The 26,279-nt window shown below is 42.8% G+C and overlaps 1 protein-coding gene across 1 annotated transcript; it reads right to left on the bottom strand.

Annotated features, from left to right (window-relative positions):
• Positions 1–1,903: 1,903 nt before the first annotated feature.
• Positions 1,904–4,777, bottom strand: FNDC10 (fibronectin type III domain containing 10). The gene has a single exon (XM_089652548.1). The coding sequence runs from the start codon at positions 4,395–4,397 to the stop codon at positions 3,624–3,626; it is 774 nt and encodes a 257-aa protein (XP_089508674.1). The 5' UTR covers positions 4,398–4,777; the 3' UTR covers positions 1,904–3,623.
• Between the last annotated feature and the right edge of the window lie 21,502 nt (positions 4,778–26,279).

Here is a 26,279-nt window from a genome sequence, read left to right as displayed (position 1 = left end):
CATGGCCTGGCCTGAATCAGCCAATCACATGTAAGTATTTCAACTGTGTATACAACTATTTGAGTGGAATTTAGCCTTAATGATTTGGACCCAGGGGCGGACTGACCATTTGGAAACTCTGGCACTGCCCAAGGGCCCGGGGTCAGTAGGGGGCACATGAGATGCCCCTGGTACCTTTTTCATAGGCTTTTTTTGAGTTTTGGCAAGGACACAGGGGCCCCAGGAGTTGTCAGTCCGCCCCTAATTGGACCCTAACAAGGAATACATTTTGCTTTCCTTAGAACATCAGTTATGATGTTCATGCTGTTGCATTAAATGGTCAACACTCATTTTAGGTCCCAGGTCAAAAGCAACCCTACAGTCAGCGTACCAGGAAAAAATTACATTCACAATGGGGGGGGGCACTATATTAAAAAAAAAAAAAACTTGAGCCACTCTGCTCAACCCTACAGGGAAAGTAACACATAGACTATGGTTGGTTGTCTATGAAGGCTTTATCAAGATCATTGTTTATCTAGTAGCAGTTGGTCAAATTCAGCTGGGCTTGATCAGTAATGTTGAAGGCCTTTTGTAGCTTCTTCAAGGCACTTCTTTTTCTGACACTCATTGAAGACGTGGCTTGGATTAAATGTCTTTAACATTACAGAACAATTCCAGATGAATGGGAATAATTACTGCTAGACAGACTATAGATGGTTTTTAAAGAGGAACCATCAGTATAGAAATATGGGAGGTCCCACATCTTCTTTTTGAAGGTAAAAAGCTTGCTGCTTGTCATCAATGCTCAGTACTTAGTGAGTACTGACGAGGGACAAATATGCAGGTCAGGAATGCTGATTTCACTGGCTACATACTTGTTTCAGTTGAGGAGTCTTGGCCTGTTTACTTGTTCCTCATTAATGACTCTGTAAGTAGTGAAGTAAAGGTGCGGGCACCACAGCATTCATGTTTAAGGATGATCCCCAGGAATACAAATAAATGCACTGTTTTAATTGCCAATAGATGAAGTCTCTGTCCATCCATTTCTGATATTTAATCAGCCCTACAACCCTGTCTGGCTGGGCAGGAGACCTAATTTTATTCTGCAGCAATTCAGTAACACTTATAGGTTTTGTCCCTCTCTGGCTGATGATGGGACACTGAATGAAAAAGCAGAAGACTGATGAGTGCATCTCTGTGTCACTCTGCCCTCTTATCAGCTTAACATTCCTTATTAGACTATGAGCACTGCAACGCAACTGATTGGCCCCTTGTGCTGCTTCTTCCTCTATTAGTCTGAGCTCTGCTGTAGAGGCATTGCTGGAAGTTGATACAAACTCAAATTCATATACTTGCACTGCATTAAAAAATGCTGTATTAATTAATACAAGGCTGAAATAATTTGTGAATATGACTTTAATATCTGCCTGGAGTTCAAATGTAAAAATAAAATACTATGCATTTCTATGCCAAGAGGTTTGAATGCCTCACCTCCACATTTCTTTGGTCCATTTCTTCATTACTGAATTATCCAAACATGTATTTGTACTGCTCATAGATGTATTTGTACCGCTCGTTCTGCTTATGGGGAAATATTTAAAGACCAGCCTTTAGCTAGTTTATGTGCAGTGGGCATGCTGCATATATGGGTAGCCCACTTACCTTGCAATGTTGGGTCCTTGGTTTGAATCATACCTGAGACACTCTTGGGAGTTTGTATGTTCTCCCTGTGGGACCCTTTTCCTCCAAAAAATACTATTTAACTCTATGGATGTTATGGGGAATTTCGATTTTGAGCAATGATTGCTGTAAATGGCTCTGTATTCTCTTTAAAGCTCTGTGAAATATATTGGTAATATACAAAAAGAGGAAACACAAATGAAGAAACAAACTTGGTTGTACTGTGTATAGACACCAATGAAGATCAGATTGATGAAACACTTTAATGTGGATTTCCACAAAATAAAATTTTAAACAAAGATGGTCAAGAAGAATTCTGTTTTAAGGTAATAGAAAGTACAATGATGATAAGCTAAGTGCACTAACCCCTTTCAACCAGTCAGCTTAATGTTAACAAGGCTGGCCAGTGAAAGGTGAATTCTGATTGGCTTCTATAACATACTGCACAATTCACATCATCACTACTCTTTGCAATGTGCAACGTCATAAGCCCATGGCATTTTATCTGCTGGGAGGAACTAGTCTCAGCACACCCAGTTGAACTAAAGGCAAGAAGTACATGCTGGAAATCTTGGCTTTCTAATGGCAATCACAGGATCACAGGCCATACAGTTCTCTTTTATGTCAAAAGGGGTATTGTTTGGCAAAAACACAAAATTTCACAGTGAGCTAATCCCCTTATCTGTTTCCATTACAACAGACAGCCATAGACAGTGCAATTGCTGCAATTCATGCAACTGCTATCACTAATGGTAAAAGGGTTATGATGTATGCAACAGCAAACTCGCATGAGTATTGTTATTGTATCCATGGATTTTCCAACATGACTGGAAATGTTTTAACTATTGAAGGATAATTCTTTTTTCATCACGGAAAAAGGAAATATTTAACTACATGTATGCCAGGATACAATGCCCACAAGTTAGGTTTAAAAATCACAGGCATGCAGCAAGTGCTTCCACAACTGGCAGATCTCTCAATGACCAGACCATTGCTGTTGATAGCCAGGTCAGGCAAACACACCTTTTATTTCCACTACCAGCTGACAGGTTAGTTGTTAGTGTTTCAAGCATAGCAAGAGCTACTTCTTGTAACCCAGCCTTTCTCATGCAGGCTTCCTCTAAAGCAGGGTTTCTCGACTAGGGTTCCATGGAACCTAAGGGTTCCTGTGGAGGTTGCTAGAGGTTCCTGGAGCAATGAGCAATTTCTGCCTCTCAGATAAGTTCCCACTGACACCATTGATCTTTTTAGCTATCTGGAAGAGTGTAATTCTTCCCAGTGATCACCAGTGTAAGGAGCATTCTTCCCACTGATCATCACACTAATGTATCATGAGTTGTAGATATAGTATTTTTTAGCAGGGAATCCCTGAGACCAGAAAGTTATTTCAAGGGTTCCTCCATGTTGAAAAGGTTGAGAAAGGCTGCTCTAGAGGTTGCTAGGGGTTCTTTGAGCAACTTATATCATAAGCACTGACAACAATGATCCTTTTTAGCTATTTTTAAGAGGGCATTCTTCCTAATGACCACAAATGTGATGAGCATTTTTCTAGCTGACCATCACACTATAATGTACTGTGAGCTATAGATATAATTAGTATTAGGGGTTCCCTGAGACTGGAAAGTTATTTCAAGGGTTCCACAATGTTGGAAAGGTTAAGAAGAGTAGTAAGCATCGGAAAAATTCATGCATGCAGAACATCCAACACATCTGAAAGCCTTTGCTTGACAAGGTCATTTCCTATGGGCATTCCTTATAAACAAAGAACAATCCCTGCATACACTGCACATCTGGGAAGAAGGTGGTTGGGTTTTTTTGTGGTAAGAAATCACCCAAACATGGGTAGATTTCTTGGTAAAAAGTTAGCTGTGTGTATAGCCACCCTAAAACCAGCTTAGTTAAAGAAAAAAACATATGACTAACCTATCAAATATTACACAGCCAAGATTAAATGGTCTGGTGAGTCATGGCCCTCTTTTAGCAGAAGGATGCATAAAGGTGGGGTGCATAAGATTCTCGGTAATGTAGGCCACTAGGAGGCAAATGATGACCAGCATCACACATATGGAACCCCCAACTGCTGTCATAGCAATGACAATATCCTGCATCCCCAGTGGCTCCACCACAAAGTCCACACACTCCTCCATAGACGTCCTGTTAGTGTAGAGAGTCTGCAGGCAGATCCTGTACTTGACATTATCATGGACATTGGTAAGGAGGTAGTCCCTGCAGTTGATGCCAAGCTGGACACTGTCACACTGGAAACGAGTATAAGTGCCATTCCATGAGCAGTTAATGAAAAAACCTTTCAGGTCAGATCTATAGACAGCTGGTGGCTGCCATTGTAAAAGGACACTGCTGTTCCTCAGCACGTTGGCCAACAAAGACCTCCCAGAACTGAACAAATGGCAGCTTCTTTGGTCACAGAGGAAGTCTCTAGCCATGGTCCTGAAGCACAAGCCTTTGTAGGCAGCTCGACCCTCGCTGAACACTTTATATGGACACACAGACTCATTGGGCAATAAACTAGGGTGGCTTACTTGCCTGGTTATATTAACCGAGGTAGTTCCTCTCCTGAATCGCTGGAGGAGAGCAGATCCTGAAGGCTCCAACCCAGAAGAAGTTAGCCTTCCATGAGGACCACCAGGGAGCCTTACCTCTTCAACAGTCAAGGAGCTCCATTCCAAGAGGCAAAGAAGCAGCAAAGGCTGAAAGGTCCTAAAATACAAGATGATCATTGTAGGTGACAGAGGTGACAATGCAAGGCATAGATCTTCAGATCTTCAAGGGTAGACCCTGCAAGGAGATGGCTGTATTCAGATGAAGGTCGATCTTCATAGATGTGAGTAGAAGCATGCTGGGCTTGCTAAGTAGCTGCAGCAGTCTCTCCATCTCTCACAAGCTGGGATGCCCCTTTGTATGTCCAGCAGCCATTATCTATGAGGTAGGTGCAGGGTACCCATGCATAGCCCCTGGTGCCAGGCACAGCACGGAGCTCCAAGGTGTCAGCCTTCACGACCCGGATCAGCCACGTTTTGGACATATTAACTTGAATTAGGTCTGCGTCTCCCCCTTGATGCTGGTTGCATGCAGCGTATTCTGTGCAGCCCACCTTCGGCAGCCAATAGAAATACAGAGGGACTTAACCCATTTGTTACCTCCCTGCTCCCTTCAAGATCACTCCCGGGTCACGTGGTATTGACAGGCTGTGAAACTGTCAGGACAATGGGCTCTGCTTAGAGCACATATTACCAGCCATTTACTGCTAATTAACTCGTGTAATCCAGAACAAAGGGGATCGATGCTGTGTGTACATCATGGCAGGGAGAGGATCATTCCATGTGCAGGTGACTCTGGGGAAAAGTGATGTTATTAAAACTGGAAATCACATTCAACAGAAATGGCAGCCAGGGATGTCATTGTATTCCTTGTATTTGGCGTGGAGTTTGTTATGTTTTAACCACTTGCCCTACAGAGGATTTACCCCCCCCCCCTTCCTGACCAGGCCATGCTTTGCGAGATACGACGCTGTGTTACTTTAACTGACAATTGCGCGGTCATGCAATGCCGCACCCAAATTAAATTTGTCATTTTTTTCCCACAAATGGAACTTTCTTTTGGTGGCATTTGATCACCTCTGCAGTTTTTAATTTTGTTTGTGCTATAAACAGAAAAAAAACAACAATTTTGAGAAAAAATATTATTTTTTACTTTTTTGATATTAAACATGTCCAGTAAAAATCTAATTTCATTATAAATTTAGGCCAAAATGTATTCTGCTACATGTCTTTGCTGGAAATAAAAAAGCCCAATATGTGTAAATTCATTGGTTTACGTGAAAGTTATAGCTTCTACAAATGGCAGTATACATACTGGATTTTTTTTATACTAGTAATGGTGACAATCAGAAACCTATATTGGGGCTGTGGCAGACATTCTGACACTGGGGGGAACTGACTTGGTGTCACTGACATCCCCAGTGACACTAATACAGTGATCAGTGCTAATAAAAAGCACTGACACTGTACTAATGGCACTGGGCAGGAAGGGGTTTAACATCTGGGGCGATCAAAGGGTTAACTGCTGTGCTTTACTGTGTAAGCACATTGTTTTGTATTGCTCTGCTATGTGCAGGAGCTGACAGGAGAGATCTGTATTGTTTACATACAGGTCTCTCCCCTGTCAGTGATACTCGGTGATCGCCGGGTGCTGACGGGAATCACCATCCGGGACCCGATGATCGTAAGCTGAGGCCGCCAATGGCAGTGCAGGTAGGACGTGCTCACGGCTCGCACACGCCCCCTACCTGGAAATGCAGAATCACGTATATATTCTTGATTTTGCGCAGCCCTGCTGCCCTGTAGCAGTATTTATAGGGCGGCAGGCAAGGGGTTAAAAAGAACTGGTACACAGTAATGAGTGACAGTTGTGTTACAAAGTTATACAGATTAAAGAATTGCAGCATGCAATTGTTACTTTTTAGACTATATGTTATCCAGTGGTATTGCTTAGTTGCAAATTAAAGTGATAATAAACCCCAGTTTTTTAAATCACTTTCAGCAGTTTGTATATGGTATATATGCAAAAATGATGTTTTCATACAAATGTCAGGACAATTATGTCAAAATACATATAAACAGAAGTCCATGAAATAAATTAAAGTGACAGTCCTTGCAGCTTCTTTTGCCTGTGACCCAGACTGGACAAGGAAAAAGATTGTGACAGAAATCTTCATCACGTGCCAACAGGAGTAATGAATACAGATTGCTCACTCACCAGATCTTTTGACCCCAATTAAAGTGGTCGGGTGCGCTTTTGGTCATATAGGAGACCATCCTCTCACCATGGTATCTCCCCTTCAGCAATGTCTGCTAGTGGCCAATATAAATGATTATGGACTCTCTGTTTGCCTCCAATATATATAATCCTTAATAGGATAGTTTTCCCATGGGAATAGTGCCGGACAATCCAAGTGAAAAGTACCTTCTAAGTGCAGTATTGTAATGTTGAGTAATGAATTTTAAAACATACATTTATGCACTCACATGGTAAGGTGCCTATGAACCGGCACCAGTGTTTTCAGCCTGTATAGATCTAAAATGGCCACCATGTGATCCAAGCCTCGTTCTCACTCTGTTTGGACATTCCTGGACCTGCACGTGACATAATGACGCTTCTTTGACGTATGTTTTGCCCAGCGGTGTCTTCAGGAAGTTGTTTATAATGCCTACATACTCTAACATAAATTGATATTACAGTGATATTTCAGTAAATTAGGGGCAGCTTTACACTATTTAAAAAGAACAACTATATATGTTGGCTCCTTAAATAATCACTTTTTTATAGTTTATATATGGTACAGTTGAGGTTTCAGGGTTACAGGCAAACGTAAAGGAGAAGTACAGCCAAAGCTCTTTTGGCTGTACTTCTTCTGTGGATCACAGGAGTGCAGTTCATTCTGCACTCCTGGGACCCGCTTTCAACTGACAGCAAGCTGAAGTTGAAGCCCGCTGTTGGCTGATGTCACTCAGCTGGTCCAGGCTGGGGAAAGACCCAACTGTAAAGTTGGGAACCACCCCAGAGTCTGGAGCAGAAAATGGATCAGCCCTGTGGTGTATTTACTGCAAGGCAAACAAGGTGTTTGCCAAGGGTGGCATTTTTCAGGAGGGGTGGCGCTTCCCCCCCGGAAGAAGGGACATGCACGGCATGGACACAAGGTGGGATCTGAGAGAGACTGCGTGCTGCCTGACGGTGTATGCAGAGCCCAACTCTCATTCCTGGGGATGTCCGCAGCTGTGAAGGTGAGTGTCTTTCTCTTTTTCGGGGAGGGTGGTGGTGGTCTTATGAGGGGCGGTGTTAGTGGAAGCCTCTCTCAGCTGCCGGGAGAGGTGGGGGTGGTTTTTGGTGGGTGTTAGGGGAAGGCTCTCTCAGCCAGAAAGTGGGGGGGCACTTTTTGTGTTGCCTAGGGCAGCACAAAACCTAGATATACCACTAACTGACTCAGCCTCTCAGCGATATGCTGAAAGCCTGAGCCAGCCTTTCCCTCCCTCTCCACATCCAAGCACTCCAGTGAGCATGGGGGCAGAGCAGAGAGTGGTGACTGACAGTCACCGCTCTCTGCTCAGAGCGGGTGTGAGAACTCAGTGATCAGCAGTCATGTGATAGCTGAGTTCTCACCCTTAGAGCCAGCAGGAGACAGATGCTGCATCCACCTAGGTAAGCATGATTTAAAAAAAAATCCAATACGTCTCTTTTAATACACATATATTGTAAATGGAACAAGATAAATACATATATTAAATATAGAATATAATATGACTACGGTTGGGATTGTTTGTTCTTTTTTATGTTGTGTTTCCTTTTGAGTCATGGAATGCCCAAAGGCTCTGTCTTGTAGAGTAAAACCAATAAAAAAAAGTTTGAGTTTTTTGTTTTTTTCTTCTCTTTATTATATTCTTTATTTTTTTTTCAAAGTATTATATTATTTAAGTATAGAGAGGAGATTATAACAATCAAACTCCATATCAGTGAGGAAGATCAATAATACTCAATTTAGAAACCTGAGTGGAGTATTTTTAATAAAGAAATATTGAACATGGGGTAAGAGAAAAAGGAGAAAGAAGAGAAGGGAAAAAAAGGAGAAGCCCCATAAAGCTTACGACATCACATTACTGTCAAAAAGAATATACTGTAAAAAGTGGACAATTGGGGAAACAATTATAGAGAAAACAAAGAACTATCAATATCAAGTTCAGCAGTTTATTTAAAGTGGTATTAAAGTGTTACTAAACCCAGGACCCTGCATTCACTATATCTGATCTCCCACAGTACACAGAACATGGAAATACAATTATTTTAGTAAATATAAACTGCTAAATGCCTTTTCTCATCAGCTGTTAGAGCAGTCTTGTGACTTCAGCACATCATTGGTTAAAGCTTGTAGGAGGAGTTTTCTTTCTGCTCTAGGAGGATGCAAAACCCCTGACCTCTGTCTGACCAGTGCTGATCACATGCATTCTCCCAAGAAAAAAAAAACTGTCTATACACACCAAACAGAGCATGTGCAAATGCCTACGGTTCAGTTTATCTTATCAGGAGATAAGAGATGGTTGCTTGAAAAAGGGGAGAAACAGAGAAGAAAGGATCAAATGGCCTTTTTGCACAATACAGAGGATTAACCCCTTAGGTTCCACAGTGAGTATAACAAGCATGCTTTACTGCATATACAGACTGATTTTACTGTTGTGGGTTTAGTAACACCTCACGCCCAAAAGCAAACATTATATAGCATATTAGATGTGATGGCTGCATTAGTTTTTCTTTTTTAGTCTTTCCTTTATTTTCACCTGGTGAGCCGGCCAATAAGTCTGTTTTTTTATATAAAACCTTTTTCTGAAAAAAAAAAAAGAAAAAAACAGTTTGTGGTAACTGCTTATAAAGTGTTAGCTGAAATTCAATGTCAATTCGTTAGTGTACCTAAATCTGGTAGTACATCTAACACTCTTCCCCCCGATTAACAATGCTGCTGTCCAAAGATGCCCCTGTGCTTCTGCATCCAGAGTGGAGGGATTATAATACAAAATTAATGTTGCCACCACACCTAATGACTGATTAGCTGCAATTAACATTTATACCGTATATACATTTTTTGGTTTTGGGTTTAATAGTGCTTAAAAGGAGAAATTTGGGGTATATAAACATTTTTTAAAAAGTCAGTCTGATCCTGCAGCTGTCCCACACCAACTCTAAGCTCAAGAGCTGAGCAAGCACATGACATCTGATCGCTCAGTTCTCTGCTCGGAGCAGAGTCCAGTGATTGTTAGTCAGCCCTCTCCACTCTGCCCCTTCAGCACTCATTGGAGCACTGCATTGGGGAGGGAGTGGGCTCAGTTGGCTTCAGCTCTCAGCCAAGTGCTGAGAGGCTGAGCTGGCTGTTAATAAGGCAGCCAGGTAATTCCCAACAGTATGGTCCAGAGTCTGGAGTGGCTCTGCCACATCAGCTGATAGTGGGCAATAGCTGACTCTGGGTCACAGGAGAGCAAAAGTAAGTGCACTTCTGCAACCCAGAGGAGAAACATGGCCAAAAAAGCTTTGGCCATACTTCTCTTTTTAAGCCCAACTTCAGGATAATGAAAAAAGTCACCCTTGCAGTGCCCCACCATCCACCACACTGCAAGAGATAAAGCTGAATTCTAGGTAAAAAAAAAGTGTAATTATTTTTAATCTGCTTCAGTCCAGCCACGTGATCAAACTGCTCCAGCTCTCCTCTTTCAGTGAGCAGATGCTGCAGGGGAGAAGAGGGAGCGCCATGAAAGGCTGGGCAACAGGAGCCTATGATTGACATCACATCCTGTGGAATTCACAGTCATTGTTAAGCACCTCTTTACACAGATCTGCAGGACCACATGACCAGACCAGAGCAGGATGACAATAGGTTAGTGCACATATCTTTTTTTCTACTGGTTAGGCAGGAAAAGGGGAGGAAACATTTTTAAGAATAGTTATAGTTGTGAGTTTCTTCCACTTCAGTACAGCATTACATGTATTTTATAAATGTGAGCAGTGTAAGTACCTAAATTGACTTGGTTGCAGTTTCTGTACAGCGGGGTTGGAGTGAAGAAGCAGCATAAGGAGCCATCATTTGCATGTGCTGACTAAAAGTATGCTGATAGGAGCAGAGAGCAGAGTGACAGAAAGATGATGACTTCTCCTTTCACTGTCCATTCACAGGCTGGAGGCTGGTCCAGGATTACCTGGTCTCAGAGGAAGTGTGTTCAATGATGCTGGCATCAGATTGAGAACATGTAACTGCAGTGAAATGTACTCTCTCTGGTTTGAAGGTGAGTATTGCAGCAAAAGCTGGTTTTGTTATTTTGTCTTTTAATGGACTCTTCTGGTTAATTTTGGCTTAGGTTGTATATTAAATGCTCATTCTGTCTACGGGAGAGATCACTTACCTTGCACCCTGTAAGTTTCAGCTCCTTCTTCCTATGCTCAAAGCTCCAGTCTGTGGGGAAGCCTTGGTGTCGTCAGGTACAATACAGGGATATTACCTTGTACGAGGAGTCTGGAGTATGACCAGAGGTGGTCGCAGTTTACAGAGCAGACTGTGGGGGACCAATCACAGCACTGGAAGGAGGTAAGTACTTACTCTTTAATTCATTACACTTAGGCTAAACAAGCATTTAAGCCTTGCAGTACAAGGGGATGGGCACTGCTAGGGTGGATTTTTGTAATTTCTTGGACATGGGCTTTAATCATTTATTGCAGGGGTCTCCAAACTTTCTAAACAAAGAGCCAGTTTACTGTCCTTCAGACTTTAGGGGGGCCGGTCTGTGGCCATTGTGAGTTGACATTGTCCTGGTGTCAGTGGGAGTAAACAATGCATCTTTGGTATTAGGGGGAGGAACAATGCCCTATTGCTGGTGTCAGTGGGAGGAATGGTGCCCTATCATTGGTGTCAGTTTGAGTGCCTCATCATTGGTGTCAGTGGGAGGAATAGTGCCCTGTTCTTTGTGTGGGAGAAATAGGGCCCCATTGTTGCTGTCAATGGGCCCCATTGCTGATGTCAGTAGCAGGAATTTGATTAATGGCAGCAGGGGCCAATTGCTCCCACTGCTGCCTCTATGAGCGGAGAGAGAGGAAAAAGCTGCTACAGACAGGCAGGGCTGCTGTTAGAAACCACGGGGCCCCATACAGCCAACCTGAGAGGGCCCCCAAAGAAAACAACGTTTACTATGCTTCAGTTATGAATTACACAATGAGCGATTGGTACCTTCCACTCATTGTGTTCATTCAAGAAAAAAAGGGGGCTGATAAATGTGAGGAGGGAAGTTGGCAGCCATGCGGGGGTGGAGGCACACAAAGGGGCCTGGGCAGCAGGGAGAAATGCATGATGCAGAGGGAGGGTGATGGGCATGGCAGGGGGAACAAACAACTGGAAACAATCCCCTGTATGGCTCTCTGCAGCAGCTGACAGCCAGCGTGCGGGAGAGGAGAAAAAGCCAGCTTTCATCTGCTGCAGGGAGCTACTGTATACAGGGGATCGGTTGAAGTAACTGCTGCCCCCTCCATGCGGATCACCCTCCCTGCCTACATCCAATTCGCCCAGCTGCCTGGGCCCCCCTGCTGGCCTGGGCCCCATACTGGAGGACTGGTGGTACCCCCTTATCCCCGGCCCTGCAGGCAGGCACACCACTGTATCAAAATAGGACTCCGGTAAATATTTAGGGAGGTGAGGGGGGCAATACAAACTGGACATTTTTTTATCTTAATGCAGGGAATGCATTAAGGTAAAAATGTCTAGCCTTTAGAACCATTTTAATTGAAACGCCTCTGTAAAGTGAAGAAAATCCTGAAAACATGACCTATTGGAGGTAGTTGCGCATTAAGGCTGAGAACCACTATGCTAGAGATGTTATCAATACATGTTAACATTTTAAAAACGTTGTTTCTATGTACAGTTTGTAATTATAGGTGTATAAAGGGACAGCTATATTTGGTAATTACATGTGAGGGTGTGGTGGGGCATGTCGCTTTTAGCCCCCCATGTTCCTTGTGAATGGCTTAGTAATGTCATATGGGGCGCAACGGACTTTCCTGGTCAGGGTGGCAAAGGAGCTAAGTAAAAGTGAGTATATACTATTTGGGGGAGAGTTAAGTGACCATTTTACTTTGTCCTTCCTGGCCAAAAGAAAAGGGGCAACTTTATAGGTACCAAGTGTCACCTGGATTTGAAGCAAATCTTTTTAATAACTCTGTCAATTTAAACTATGCATGAAAAAAGTGCGTTAGGATAAATAATGTAAGTTAATAAAAATATTATATTAATAAAAATATAATAAAATAAAATACGATCAAATATCAAAACTTTCAAAAATATGGAAAGGGGAGCTTAATTGTCTTTTGCAGACCTTGATTTTTCCTATAAAATAGAAACGTGAACCCAAGCCTTTACACCTCTTGAGCTTCCCTATGAGTGTAATAATGTACCTACTGTATAATGGAGGGCATTACTACCCAAGAGGTAAGCTGTGGAAGTGGGAGTGAGTATTTCCCCCACTTCACATAGTCTGAATTGCCTAAGTTTGTGTATAAAAAAAAATAAAGCAACTCTTTATATGGGCAACTCTTGGTCCTTGGAAGGGAGGGGGGTCACTGGTGGAGGACACTAGGGGGTAAGTCTGCATGCTTGGGGACATGGTGCAGATTTGGTTCAATAAATAGTAAATGTCACAATAAATGGTTCATTGAATAGGAAATGAAACAATAAAAACCTGCTCAGCTAGAACATGCTGTGGATGAAGAACAACGTCACACATGACAACAATCAAATGCCCTCTCCCAGGGGTCACTTGTGGAACTCATGTAGAAATAATTTTCAACATCATTGTTTTTTTTGCTGTAGAATGATGATTATTGATTTTTTTTTTATCCTTTTGGGAAAACTGTTTATTTTTGGTAACACTGCTTTTCCCAGCATAGCCTCAGTCCAAGTGCAACTCAGCAAAACACAGGAAGACAGCTGGTGGCTAGGTTATTAGATACATGAGAAGGAAAGAGTGCCAAGTACGTCTTTGTTTTTATCGCTGCATGAAAATCATTACAGCCATTCAATGAATGGCCAATTAATTTCAACATTTCACTTTAATGTAAAGTTTATTTAGAATCATTATTGCAGCAGAAAACCTAAAATTGGTAGTTGGTTCAGTAGAAATTACAAAATTTTGAGGCCTTTATTGTCTGGGTAGTGTGATAAATTCCACAGATTGTTATTTCTGCAATAGGCTAAGTAAACCAGGTTAAACAATAAAACAAAAGAGTGCGCCAACCTTGTGCAAAATCTTCAATAAACATTAAAATAAATTACTTCAAATGTGTACTTTAAGAAAAAAGATATAAAATGCAGCATCCATCCTGGTGAGCATCTCCTCAGGTCTCCAGAATACAGATGATCACCAATAGGGACCTTTCTGCAACCTGTCTCAATATTGTAAAATAGCTAATGCATTCCTAGGGCCAAGCCCTCTTCATCAGAGCTCTTCCTGCAAGTACTTTTGTGAATATTTGAAATCATTTTATTAATAAAATGCACTGAAGGTTTTGAATTGGGTCATTGAACTCTAGTGTTTTTGAAGTTCTGACCAGTCAGAAGAGAGTTCCAGATCCATGAACATCACTATCTAACTATAATTCTATTGGATTTTGTGAATGTACCTTGCACACTTATTCAATACATCAGATAGTATCCTTTAACACTTGTGTGCTGACTTTCAATTAATGGCAAAGGCTAAGTTTACATTTGTGATTGGGCCTCAGTATCTTTTGCCCAGTTAAGCTGCAAAAGCAGCTGGATGGGGTGTACACATTGTACAGATGCAATGCTTGGCTTCACTGCTGTCGCAAGAATCATAACCCCTGTAGTGTTTGGTGGAGACAGTAACCCGTCAAGTGCAATCTACCCACCGATCACTGACAGGTAACAAGTAGATTGCGTTCCTTCCTTGTCAATCTCCGGAACCTGGACAGGAGGGGCTGGCATTTACTGAAACTGATCCCTGTATTTTCCTTGTGCAGCAGCTAAAAGTTGCCATCTCCTACTCTCCATCCTGCCAACACTGATCGGCTACAGGAGAAAATGATAGAGTATTGGTATCAGTAAATGTCACCCCTACTACCCCTTCTGTCCCTGTTCCTCTTCTTTCTGCTGCTCAGGCTCCCCTGGTCCCCACCCCCTGCAGCACTGCCAGCTTCCTTCCTCTCCCACTGGCTGCTGTGGGGATCGTTTCAGGATGGAGAGTGGAGAAGAGGCCGGTAAATATGTGATTTACCAGCTCCTTCCTTCTATGATTGAACACAGTGAGTGATCAGTACAGATCGCACACTCTGTGCATTAAAAACTGAAGCATAGTAAACAGTGTTTACTATGCTTCAGTTTTTGAATGAACAGGAAGCCGCCCCGTACAGAGCACTTTGCATGCATTCACTGTCCAGTGCAACTGTGGCTGCAAAGAAAAAGACTGGGGAATCTTTGTCCTGTTTAGTCCATTTTTATTTCACTGAAGCCCCCAATGGGTCCCTACAAGAATTGTAAAAAAATGATAACAAATTATATTGTAAAAAATAATAAAATTAGAAAAACAAAACTACTGATACCATTCACTGCTCTACTGACACTGTCCTTTGCCCTACTAACAAAGTCCACTGTCCTACTGACACTGTCCACTGCTCTACTGACTGGCACCATCCACTGCTCTACTGACTGACACCATCCACTGTCCTACTGAGACCAACATCTGCCCTACTGACATGTCCAATGCTCTACTGACTGACACATCTACTGTCCTACTGACACCAACCTCTGCCTTTCTGACACCATCCTCTGCTCTACTGACACGTCCACTGCTCTACTGACACCATCCACTGCTGTAATGGCACTGTCCACTGACCTACTGACATTGTCAACTGCCCTACTGAAACCAACCACTGCCCTACTGACACACCCACTGCTCTTCTGGCATTCTCTGCTTCCCTACTGGCTATCTTTGGCCCTGCTGACACCAACCTCTGCCCTACTGACATTGCTCACTGCTCTGCTGACACTATCTTCTGCCCTACTGACGCTGTCCACTTTTAAGGTAGATACGTTTATAAGTGACATTTATTTTATTATATTCTTCTATGTTTTCCTTACTATTTAGTTAGGACTTGCAAGTTAATTTATTTTAAAAAATAATGACACCAAACCCCGGTGCTCTTTGATCTCTTTTACGTGGATCAGGTAGATCTCAACCTCTAAAGGGTGCCTACTCCTGTTCTTTTTTTTTTTTTATTCCTTTATTTGTACAAATAACATGCATAAAGAGGCAGAACAGAACCTCAGTATAAGTTGTACACTGAGCGGCAATACAAGAAAATACCTCATCATTCAGGATACTTAGATAAAAATTGTCATAACCAGTAACAGAAGGCACGAGTGGATGAGTCCAGTTACAATCAGAAAAACATGTAATGAAGAGTGTCATGATTAAAAAATATGGTCATGGTATTTGGAGATTACCTTGAAGTGTAGAGGGATGGGGCAAACTTTCAAGTGGGATGGAGTTTATTAGTTAGCTGATAGCTCTAAAACAGCTTGGGTAACATTGCTGACCCTCTACACCAGGGGTGTCAAACTGGCGGTCCTCCAGCTGTTGCAAAACTACAAGTCCCATCATGCCTTTGCCTTTGGGAATCATGCTTGTCCTAGATTGTAAGCTCCAAGGAGCAGGGCCCTCCTTTCCCTCTTGTATTGAACTATATTGTTGCTGTATTGTCTCCCGTTATATTGTAAAACGCTGAGCAAACTGTTGGCGCTATATAAATCCTGTATAATAATAATAATAATAATGCCTGTAATTGTCAATCTTGCAATGCCTCATGGGACTTGTAGTTTGGAAACAGCTGGAGGGCCACCAGTTTGACACCCCTGCTCTACACAAAGTCAATCTGATGTTTAACACAAGGGCACGGTGTGCCTACTCCTGTCCTAGAGGGATCCCCAAGATATGACACATACATACTTACATTGGTCCTAGCTGAACCAATGTAACTATGTAAAACATTTCCATGCCTAAAGTTCAATGAAAACAGTTTCTTGGGCTGTTATAGAGTTAATAAAACACTCAAATGAATGGTCTGTTGCGCAGTAATGTATTGATAGTGGCTACCTGGTGAGCACATGGATCAATAATCAATGTTGCACAGAGTTAGAGCTCAGAGTCAAGTCAATGCTTTATGTGACTATTACATTGGTGTGACTGAGGCAGAAGGGAGGATGGTACAAGACTATAAAGGTATTCACTTTTCCCTAATAAAATATTAAGGGATAAACAAGGACAAAGGAAGGGTGATGTCTTTTTATTACAGCCTTGACGTTGCAGCGTCCTTGGGCACAGACCAGAGTCAGCTCACACATGAATATCGGCCTTTGTATATTATGGAAGTGTCAAACATAACTGCTCATTTTTTACAAGATCTAAATGAATGAAAACAAAAAGATTTTTGCAGAAGACAATGACTGCAGTGGATATGTAGTAGTGGTGAACAGCAGAGCAAAGCATGAATCCTCTTAAGTTTTAAATCCTCTTATATATATCCATTCCATATAATTGAAGAAAATAAGCTCCTCTACAGAAATACTTTGATCTGTGCCCTGTTGCTCATTTGCAGTCCGTAAAGGATTTTTTTCTATGCATGCTTAGAAATCCTTAAAGTCAATAGTAATCTACATTTGCAGAATTGTGAATTTACCAAGCAATATGGCCTGTCTTAAAGGGAGCATGTCAGATAAAAAATATGATCGCCGGGTATGAAACTTCAGTGGACCAGATTATAACAGGGCATGGTGGCTCTGGAAAAGCTGCTCTGCAAAAAAATGGGATACCCCTTAGAAAGGGGATCAGGAACTGAGAATCTGTGTATACTGTATTCAGTCTACTGAGAGCACAAAACAAAAAGTTTCAGAATCCAAAATCATTTGTTAGTAATACTGGTTCACAACAGGGTAACAGAAAACAGCCCCCATGTTGTATGTCACATACACACATAAAACATACATGCAGGGGCGGACTGACCATTTGGAAACTCGGGCACTGCCGAGGGCCCGGGGTCAGTAGGGGGCCCCATGAGATGCCCTGGTACCTTTTTCATAGGCTTTTTTTGAGTTTGGGCAAGGACACAGGGGCCCCATGATCCCCTATTGCCCGGGGGCCCCATGAGTTGTCAGTCCGCCCCTGCATACATGTATATATACAGCCATCACACTAATTTCAGATGTCCTGTAACTCTTATACAATTATATTGTTCCCTTTTATTGTCCATCTTTGTTTCCTACTACTTACAAAACCAGAGCCCTGAAGAAGGGGGAGGTTTTGTGGCCTCCCGAAATGTGTCGGAAGTTTTATGTTGCACTGTTAAAAACCAATATCATAAAAGATTATGGACTCTCTGACCTTTGGTTTTGCAGTCTCAATAGACTGTATATATGCGAAAAATATAAATACTGTCACTGAAGGCATGTTTTTGAAAATGTAAGTTATATGGATGTTATCCTCATCCTTACTTTACTGACTCCCAAACAGCTTTGCAGATTAGGAAACCTGACTTCAATGACTACATACCTGTTCCAGGTCTGTGAACCTATGATTTGCCTAGGCAGGTTAAAGCAATAGGCTCTCTTTTAAACCAGAAGGAATAAGACGAGAGCACAGTGGCCTAGTGCATTATCCCAGGTAGCTGTTTATTAAATCGCAGGTAAGACAAGTGTAGGCAATTTGCATTGACAAAGTGACAGTGACAAAGTGCATTTCTCCACATCGAGCCAAAGGACCCATCCAAGGCCTAGATGTGGCTGACGCATTTCAAGGATAACCCTCTTCCTCAGAGTCAAGGGGACCTATGCCCTTTCTCCCAATATATCTCTCAAAGTATTAGGTAGGTGACCCATAGCTCCTCCCTCCAACAGGGGGATTTTGCCTATGTTTTAATAAACAGTTATCTGGGATAGAAACAAATTGTGCAGCGAGCGCTTACTGTAATAAGGATATGAAAAAGAGCCGCTAGAACACCAAAAAGGTAACCAACATAACCTTCCAAGATAATATATAAACAAAAAGGTGCAGCGCTAGTAATGGAAAACGTGAAACATCTGCATACATTCAATTATAAAAATAGAACAGGTGAGGACATAGAATCGTATACTCGTCCTACATATAAGTTCGATGTTCAATTAAATGTCCAAAAACATGTGATAGGGTGCAATGTGCCAATTCTGCCAGGTCCCCTTATCAAGGTGAATGATCCAAAAGTGAGCAGGAAATAAGTAAAGTGCGCACTCACCAGAAGTGCGTTTAAAATACGCATGAAAGAAGTATCCTCTCTCCTGGTGCATCTAGGTTCTCCCCACTCAGATAAAGCTGCGCTCATTAGTTCTCACCGATCATCAATCCTGGTAAGGTTCAATGGTACATCCGACACTCGTACACCTCTGGAATCCCTCCTTTCACAGCACCAAGTCTTAAGGAGGGACTCCAGAGGTGTATGAGTGTCGGATGTACGCATAGGAATTCCCGCAGAAAAATTGACGGTTGCACGCATGCGCGCAGGGATGCGCGATAGCGCACACGCACGGGCACGTGCACACGTACGGCGAAGATTGGCACTAGACGGCCTATTTAAGGAGTGCCTCTGCTTTTGTTCAGTGCTGACTGGTCTTCAGCTCCCCCCGTGTCCTGCTTGTTCCTGTATGATTCCTCCGTTACCGACCCAGCTTGTTCCTGACCCGACTTCGATTACTTTCCTGATACTGGTTGCTGACTTCGACTCTGCTCCTGACCTTTGCTTTTCCTTCTGATTCTGTACCATGCTGCCCGGCTGTTGATGACCCTGGCTATTCCATGACTCTGCTCCTGTCTCTTGTCCTCACTACCTGCCTTGCTCTGCTGCACGCCTGGCAAACTACAAAACCTGCTCTGCCTATTACTACGGTGCCCAAATCAGAGGATCATCAGACTTCCAAGGTCATCATCTGCAAGAGCTGCAAGCAACAACCACTGACGCTCTTGTCCCCCTGGTCCCTAGACTCCCTCTGCTCCAACTTCAGCGGGGTCAGGGCTAGTGATACAAGTGAGGCCAACCTCGTCAATTCAGTCTCCCATCAGGTACGTGACAATAAGTCTAAATTTCACCAAACATTTCCATTCCCAGCTTTCCACACTTATGTGCTGGAGCTTTTGACTTTATTTCTCTTTTAAACCATCCTATTGCATATTATACTTGAATTCCCTTTATTCCTAAGCTGTTCTGTTAACCAGCAGGACCAAGCCTTGTGTAGGCTCCAAGTTGTTTTCACCTAGATAAAGCTCACACAGTGCTGATAATACTTTTTCTGCTCCCATATGATGGTTCTGGTGCCTAAACAGTCAAGCACCAGTGGTGTCACATGGATGGAAAGAGAGCGAGTCCTATACCCATCTATACCTAAATGCATTGAGTATTTCTTTTAATTCCCAACAAGAGCAATGCAAAAGCAAATAGAAGGCAAGTATATGTTGTTGCATGGGCTGGTGTTAAAGTGAAGTATGCTCTGCTTTAACAAATCATGGGTTCACTTTATGTAGTAAAGTCAGAATGAATGCCCCAGAGCTTGCAACTTGGCATAAGAAATTAAAAGAAAAGTGTGGGAATAAAAAAAACGAACAAACAAACATACATACTCACCTCTAGGGCTTCAGCATCACTGTGATGCTGCAGCTGTTCCCCGCCAGCTCTAAGGCTAAGTTCACACTAGCTTTGTTAGCAGGCGTTAGACAGGCATTTGGGAAGCATTTTTAACGCTCCTCAAATGCCTATGAAAATTCTACACATGACAGCACACAGTGCTGTTCACACTGAAATGTTAGCATTGTGTCATGGCAAAATTGAGACCTCATGTCAAGTCAGGAGGAGTTGAAGCTTTCCATTCAAGTCTATGGTGATGCTCCTCAAATGACTGGCAGGCGTGTGCAAGTCATTTGCGAGGCAGTTGCGAGGCGTTTGCGGAGCATTAATACCATTAAACTTCATTATAGGCGCTTGTGGTGCGGTTTTAACGCTTGTCAAATGCCTATCAAACACCTCAGAAACGCACATAGGGCATTTGGGAAGCTTTTGGGAAGCGTTTTAGGAGCGTTAAAAATGCTTCCCAAATGCCTGCTAACGCCTGTCAAATGCTATAGGGGCGTTTGGCAAGAGTTAGAAATTAGTCAAGTGTGAACAAGCCCTAAGACCCAGAACTGAGTGATCATGTGACCAGCAGTTGCTCAGTTCTCCGTCAACTCTAAGTGGAGAGCGGTGACTGTCAGTCACCACTCTCTGCTCTGCCACTACAGTGCTCACCGGAGTGGGAACAGCTGGCTCAGGATCTCAGCCACATGCTGAGATTTTGAGCCAAGCATCTGGGTGAATCCCAACATTCACGGAAAAAACAAACGAGAATTCTCCTGCGCTCCGGGACCCAATCAGGTGGCACAAGATGGAACCAGGCCTGGGGAAAACGTCCACCAATGCATAAAAGGCTATGCAGCTCCAAACCAAGGCTGGGGAAGCCCAATCAGCACTGCAAAATGGAATAAAAAACAAGAAGCTCTGAGGAAGAAGGGACCCCCTTCGAAACGCGTCAGCTGTACTGAACACCCTTCCTGATGGGACTTATGTTATCTCCAAGTCCCTGAGAGGACTTAAATGCCTGTTTTCATTCGCTGTTTGTGAGTATGTTTTTTATAAACAATAAATTTTGGTTACTGAGGTAATGCGCAAGGCTGGTGCGCTTCTTGTTTTTTATTCCATTTTGCAGTGAATCCCAACATTATTGCCTGGAGTGGAACTGATGTTCTGGGTCTCAGGAGTGCAAACATAAGTGCACTCCTGTGACACAAAAGAGCTGTATGGCCAAAAAAGCTTTGACCATACTTTTCTTTTAAAAAGGGCAGCTCCAATAATTTTATCCTGATACTGCCTTTAAAATGGACTTTTCTTTGCAATAAAAAAGGTCAGAATGATTAGTTACTTGGGGAATCCAGCTTGTGTCAAATACCTTTCAAACAATATAAAATCATCAAAACTACTGGGCTGTACTGTTAACCAAATTGTAACAAACTGTAACAATCTGTAACAATTTGGTGTTTACACAGAGTTTTCACAGCTGCTAGCTAGGGATTGCTGTAAACTTGGGACATAAAAGAGGGAGCAATAAAAAGCTTACGAATGCCTCTATGCAGTTCCCGGGGCAAGCAGTGGTGTATTTAGGTTTTGTGATGCCCTAGGCAACATGAAAATCGGGCGCTCCCCACGGAGAGAGCCTAACATTGACCAACAACACCCCTGCCCACCCCCTGAGAGAGCCTTCTACTAATACCCTCCCCCCCACGGTAAGAGAGAGAGAAAGACACTCACCTTCACAGCTCTGGACCTGCCCTGGAGCAAGAATTGGGCTCTCCATGCACCATCAAGCAGCCTGCAACCTCTCTCAGATCTCAAGTGGTCCCCATGCCACATGTGTCCCTTCTTCCATCCCTCCTGCTGCTGCCCCCTGAAAAATGCCGCCCTAGGCAAATGCCTTGTTTGCCTTGTGGTAAATACACCCCTTGGGACAAGGTCATCCAGCGCCCAGGGCTAAGATGCCAAACTGCCCCCCCCCCATTCATGATGTGCAAGCTTAGGAGATCCTACGCCCAGCAGTCACTTGTCAGGTCAAAATCACTGCCGCTATCACTACTCCTGTCAGCCTTGTAACAAAAGGAAGGCACCCCCATGCCTACAGTAAACCATTACGCCCAGGGCAGCCGCCCACTCCATGTCCTGGCCCTGCCTCTATGTACATGTGCTGTTCATGGGGTATCACAAGAAATGTCATGAGTCATTTTAAAATAATAAAAAATAATAACTAGGAAGATGGATCGGCACAATACTTGATACAACATTTAGTGCACTAAAAACTTTACCAATACTGACAGCATGAAGGAGTGATCTTGCGTTTTTGTGGATATACAAGATTTTTATAGTCTTCTACTTCATGCTGCACTTTCCCTTTCATTTTCTACTTATCGCTGGACTGTACCTTTAATGCATATTTAAATCTACAAACAAAAATGTACTATAATGCTGCTCACCAGACTTTAGATGGGGTGGCTGCATACATTTTCTTGTTTGTGCTTTTCTTCTTTTATTTTTGCCTGGTGATCCAGCCAGGAACACATTTTCTGTCCAAGGATACACAGCTCACTTAGAGTGTTCTGAATCTATGGAGGAGCAGTGTTGTCACCCTAATACAGGGCTATACAGAGAGAGGCCCAAGAGGGCTGGAGTACAAAGGCACCACATCCCAGTTAATAGAAAGAATTTAACAACCAAAAATAAGGGTTTTTTAGGGTGCCAAATCAAACAGACATAAACCAATATATAATAAAATACAAATGTATTGCAATAAAAGCGGCAATATAAAACAATCAAAGTTAAAAACAAATCCAGGTATCCATATATTTAATGATTATTTTTCCATTCTCAACATGTTTCACCATTCTTGGCTTCTTGGATTACATTGTTTATATGTTCAATTTTGAAAAATACTTGATGCTTTACTAATGTGTCTTCATGTATAGCAAATGCAATTATCAATTTTTGTATTTTATATCCTTCATAGAGGTATCCTTCTGTATAAAATCTCCTGTAAATCTGAAGAAGCCAAGAATGCCGAAACATGTTGAGAATGGAAAAATAATCATGAAATATATGGATACCTGGATTTGTTTTTTAACTTTGATTGTGCTAAATTGCCGCTTTTATTGCTATATCAATGCATTTGTATTGTATTATATATCAGTTTATATCTGTTTGATTTGGCACCTTAAAAATCCCTTATTTTTGGTTGTTAAATTCCTAATACAGGACTACAGAAGACTTCTCCTGCTCCTCATCTGCATAACATGATTTTTAGGGCTGCTTAAGATGACTCTCGCAGAGTCTAAGGTAAAATACATGCTCTATGCTCTCATGCTTCAACTTACAAGCCGACCTCAATGCACTTATTAATTGGGCAACTATGTGGCAAATGAGGTTTAATGTTGATAAATGTAAGGTTATGCACTTGGGGGCTATATGAATATGCATGCATCATACATACTAGCAGAGGTGTATTTACCACAAGGCAAACAAGGCATTTGCCTAGGGCGGCATCTTTCAGGGGGGCAGTGGCATTTTCAGGGGGCAGCGCCGCCCCCTTGAAAGAAGGGATAGAAGAAGGGACACATGCAGCATGGGGACCAGGTGGGATCTGAGAGAGGCTGCGTGTTGCTTGATGGTGTATGTAGAGCCTGAATCTTGTTCCTGGGGATGTCTGGAGCTGTGAAGGTGAGTGTCTTCTCTCTTGCAGGGGTTGGAGGGGAGTTGCCAGTGTATGGAGAGAGGTGGTAGTGGAAGGCTCTCTCAGGTGGGGGGGGGGTCTGGGGTGTCGTTGGTCAATGTCAGGCCCTCTTCATGGGGGTGTTTTTTGGTGTCAGGGTCTCTCCGTAAGGGGGAGGGGGGGAGCCGATTTTTGTCTTGCCTAGGGCAGCACGAAACCTAAATACACCACTGCATACTAGAGGGGGTACAAATGGTGGAGAAGGATCTGAGAGCAGAGGCGTCCCTAGGGTTGGTGTCACCCGGTGCAGTAAAACTTGGCGACACCCCCTCCGACAATCCCCGCAGAATGGATCAGATCTGCGATTGAGCATAATGAATCGGACTTCGATCCATTATGCTCAATCTGCAGATCCGATCCATCCTGCGGGGATCGTTGGCTTTCTTTACAATTTACCTTTTCTTGGAGCGGGTCCGGGACAACTGCACATGTCCCGGTTTCAGGCACGATCAATCGATGATAGCAGTAGTTCTATCATCGATTGATCGTGCCTGAAACCGGGACATGCACAGTTGCTTCAGGGGGACATATCTACATGGGAGACACATCTTGCCGAAACACCGGTGTCTCCCCGCAGGATCATCCGATGCAACCTGAACGAGGTGAAAAGGTAAGTTGTAAAGAAAGCCGACGGATCGTCGGCTTGCTTTACAACTTACCTTTTTGTGCAGCGGGTCCGGTCTCACCCCGTGCGGTCGGTGTCACCCGGTGAGGACCGCACCCCCCGCATCTGCCTCGGGACACCACTGCCTGGAAGTTCTGGTAGATCACAAGCTTAATAATGGCATGCAATGCCAAGCTGCGGTTTCTAAAGCGAGCAAAATCCTCTCTTGTATTAAGAGAGGTATAGACTCCAGAGAGAGATATCATATTACCTCTGTACAAATCATTAGTAATGCCTCATCTGGAATATGCAGTTCAGTTTTTGGTACCAATTCACAAAAAGAACATTGGGGAACTGGAGAAAGTACAGAGAAGGGCAACCAAACTGATAAGAGGCATGGAGGAGCTCAGCTATGAGGAAAGTTGAAGGAACTGAATTTATTCTCTCTTGAGAAGAGGAGATTAAGGGGGGATATGATCAACATGTATAAATACATTAGTGGTTCATATAGTGAACTCGGTGTAGAGCTATTCACCCTGAGGTCATCACAGAGGACAAGGGGACACTCTTTACATCTGGAAGAAAAGAAATTTAATCTCCAAACACGGAAAGGTTTCTTCGCAGTAAGTTAGTTGTTGAACTGGATGGACTTTTGTCTTTTTTCAGCCAGACTAACTATGTAACTATATGACTATGGATTTCTTGCAGAATCAGCAGATATTTTTTAAATTGCCAGATATAACAAAACACTTTTTTCAATAGTATATTTAAAGCTGAACTCCAGGCACAAAAACATTCATTTCAAGGGGCCATAATGCCGTGACGTCAACCCACCGGCTCCTGATATAGGTCTGGTGGCCTTCTTTACATTTATGTACAGTCAGTGTACTTTTATATACCAATCTTGATTTTATTACTTCTTTATACCCACGTGGATTAATAAATAATTTTATCAAAAAACTACACTATGGGCTATTATTTTTGTTGACTCCCTTGCGAGCCAACAATTCATCCCCAGACCCCACACTCCATGGCACAGGAGGTATTTCCATATTGCTGACATCAGCCTACTACTGCTAGAAGAAAACGCCAGGTCCAGTGCGATTCATCCAGGCTGTGTATCTGAGAGGCTTCCACAGTGGTATTTGGGGCTATCCCAAGAGAGACGACTACTAACCAGACCAATACCAAGAGGGGGAGAGTCCGTTATATGCGGTTTAGCTCATCCATCTCATCTCATGAGGGGGACCTCTGGTTATTGATTATATGCCTATATAAAGATATGCATCTGGTGAGTGCGTATTTTAACTATTTTATCACCTTGCCACCTGGAACGTGAAGTCACCAACATCTCCTGTATCCATCACTTATCACAGATTGTCACCATTTTTATCCATTTATTTTAGCATACTGGGATTATTTGTTCAGCTGATTCTATGGATTGAAATGATTGATCTGTATTTTTTTAGCGCTGCACTTTCGTTTTAAGTATTTTATGAGGTTTTGTTCTGGTTGCCTTTTCATGCTTTTAGCTGCTATATTACCACTAAGCACTCATTGAGTATTTTTTTTTCTTCATTTAAATTGCTCAATAGCCACAAAGGGTATAAATCTCTTTTGTGTGCACCAAATACCTTTACAAACCCAGATATTTTCTTGTAAAAATAGCAGTGACATCATCGCTGTGCTGTATATGTGCAGAGAGCAGAACTGTGGGAGGACACCAGCAGGCTCCACCCACTACAGGATGCCTGCAGAAAACTACAGGAAGGGGTGGACACCAGACCAGTCACTCTGCACAAGGAGAGAGAGCAGCAGCGATTGGTCTTTATTACAGGAAGCTCTTGTACAGAGGGAAAGCCTCACACTGGATTACTGCACAGACCTGGAAGAAACACGCAAAGCACATCGAAGTAAAATACACAGGACTCTTGTATTTAGACTCTCTTTTCTTGTCCCAGATTTCAGCTTCAACAAAACAAAAAAGTAGCAAATAAGAGAAGCTCATTGTTAGTATTTATATATACTTTAACATCATTG

This window comes from Staurois parvus, unplaced genomic scaffold (genome assembly GCF_062004578.1).
Source record: "Staurois parvus isolate SC_StPar_1 unplaced genomic scaffold, SC_StPar_1.0 ptg000686l, whole genome shotgun sequence".
NCBI classification, from domain to species: domain Eukaryota; kingdom Metazoa; phylum Chordata; class Amphibia; order Anura; family Ranidae; genus Staurois; species Staurois parvus.
The sequence above is the reverse complement of the archived record's forward strand: the minus strand, read 5'-3'. Positions and strand labels throughout refer to the sequence as shown.

Excerpts from the sequence above, each read along its gene's own strand:
- FNDC10 (XM_089652548.1), bottom strand. The coding sequence starts at position 4,397 with ATGATCATCTTGTATTTTAGGACCTTTCAGCCTTTGCTGCTTCTTTGC.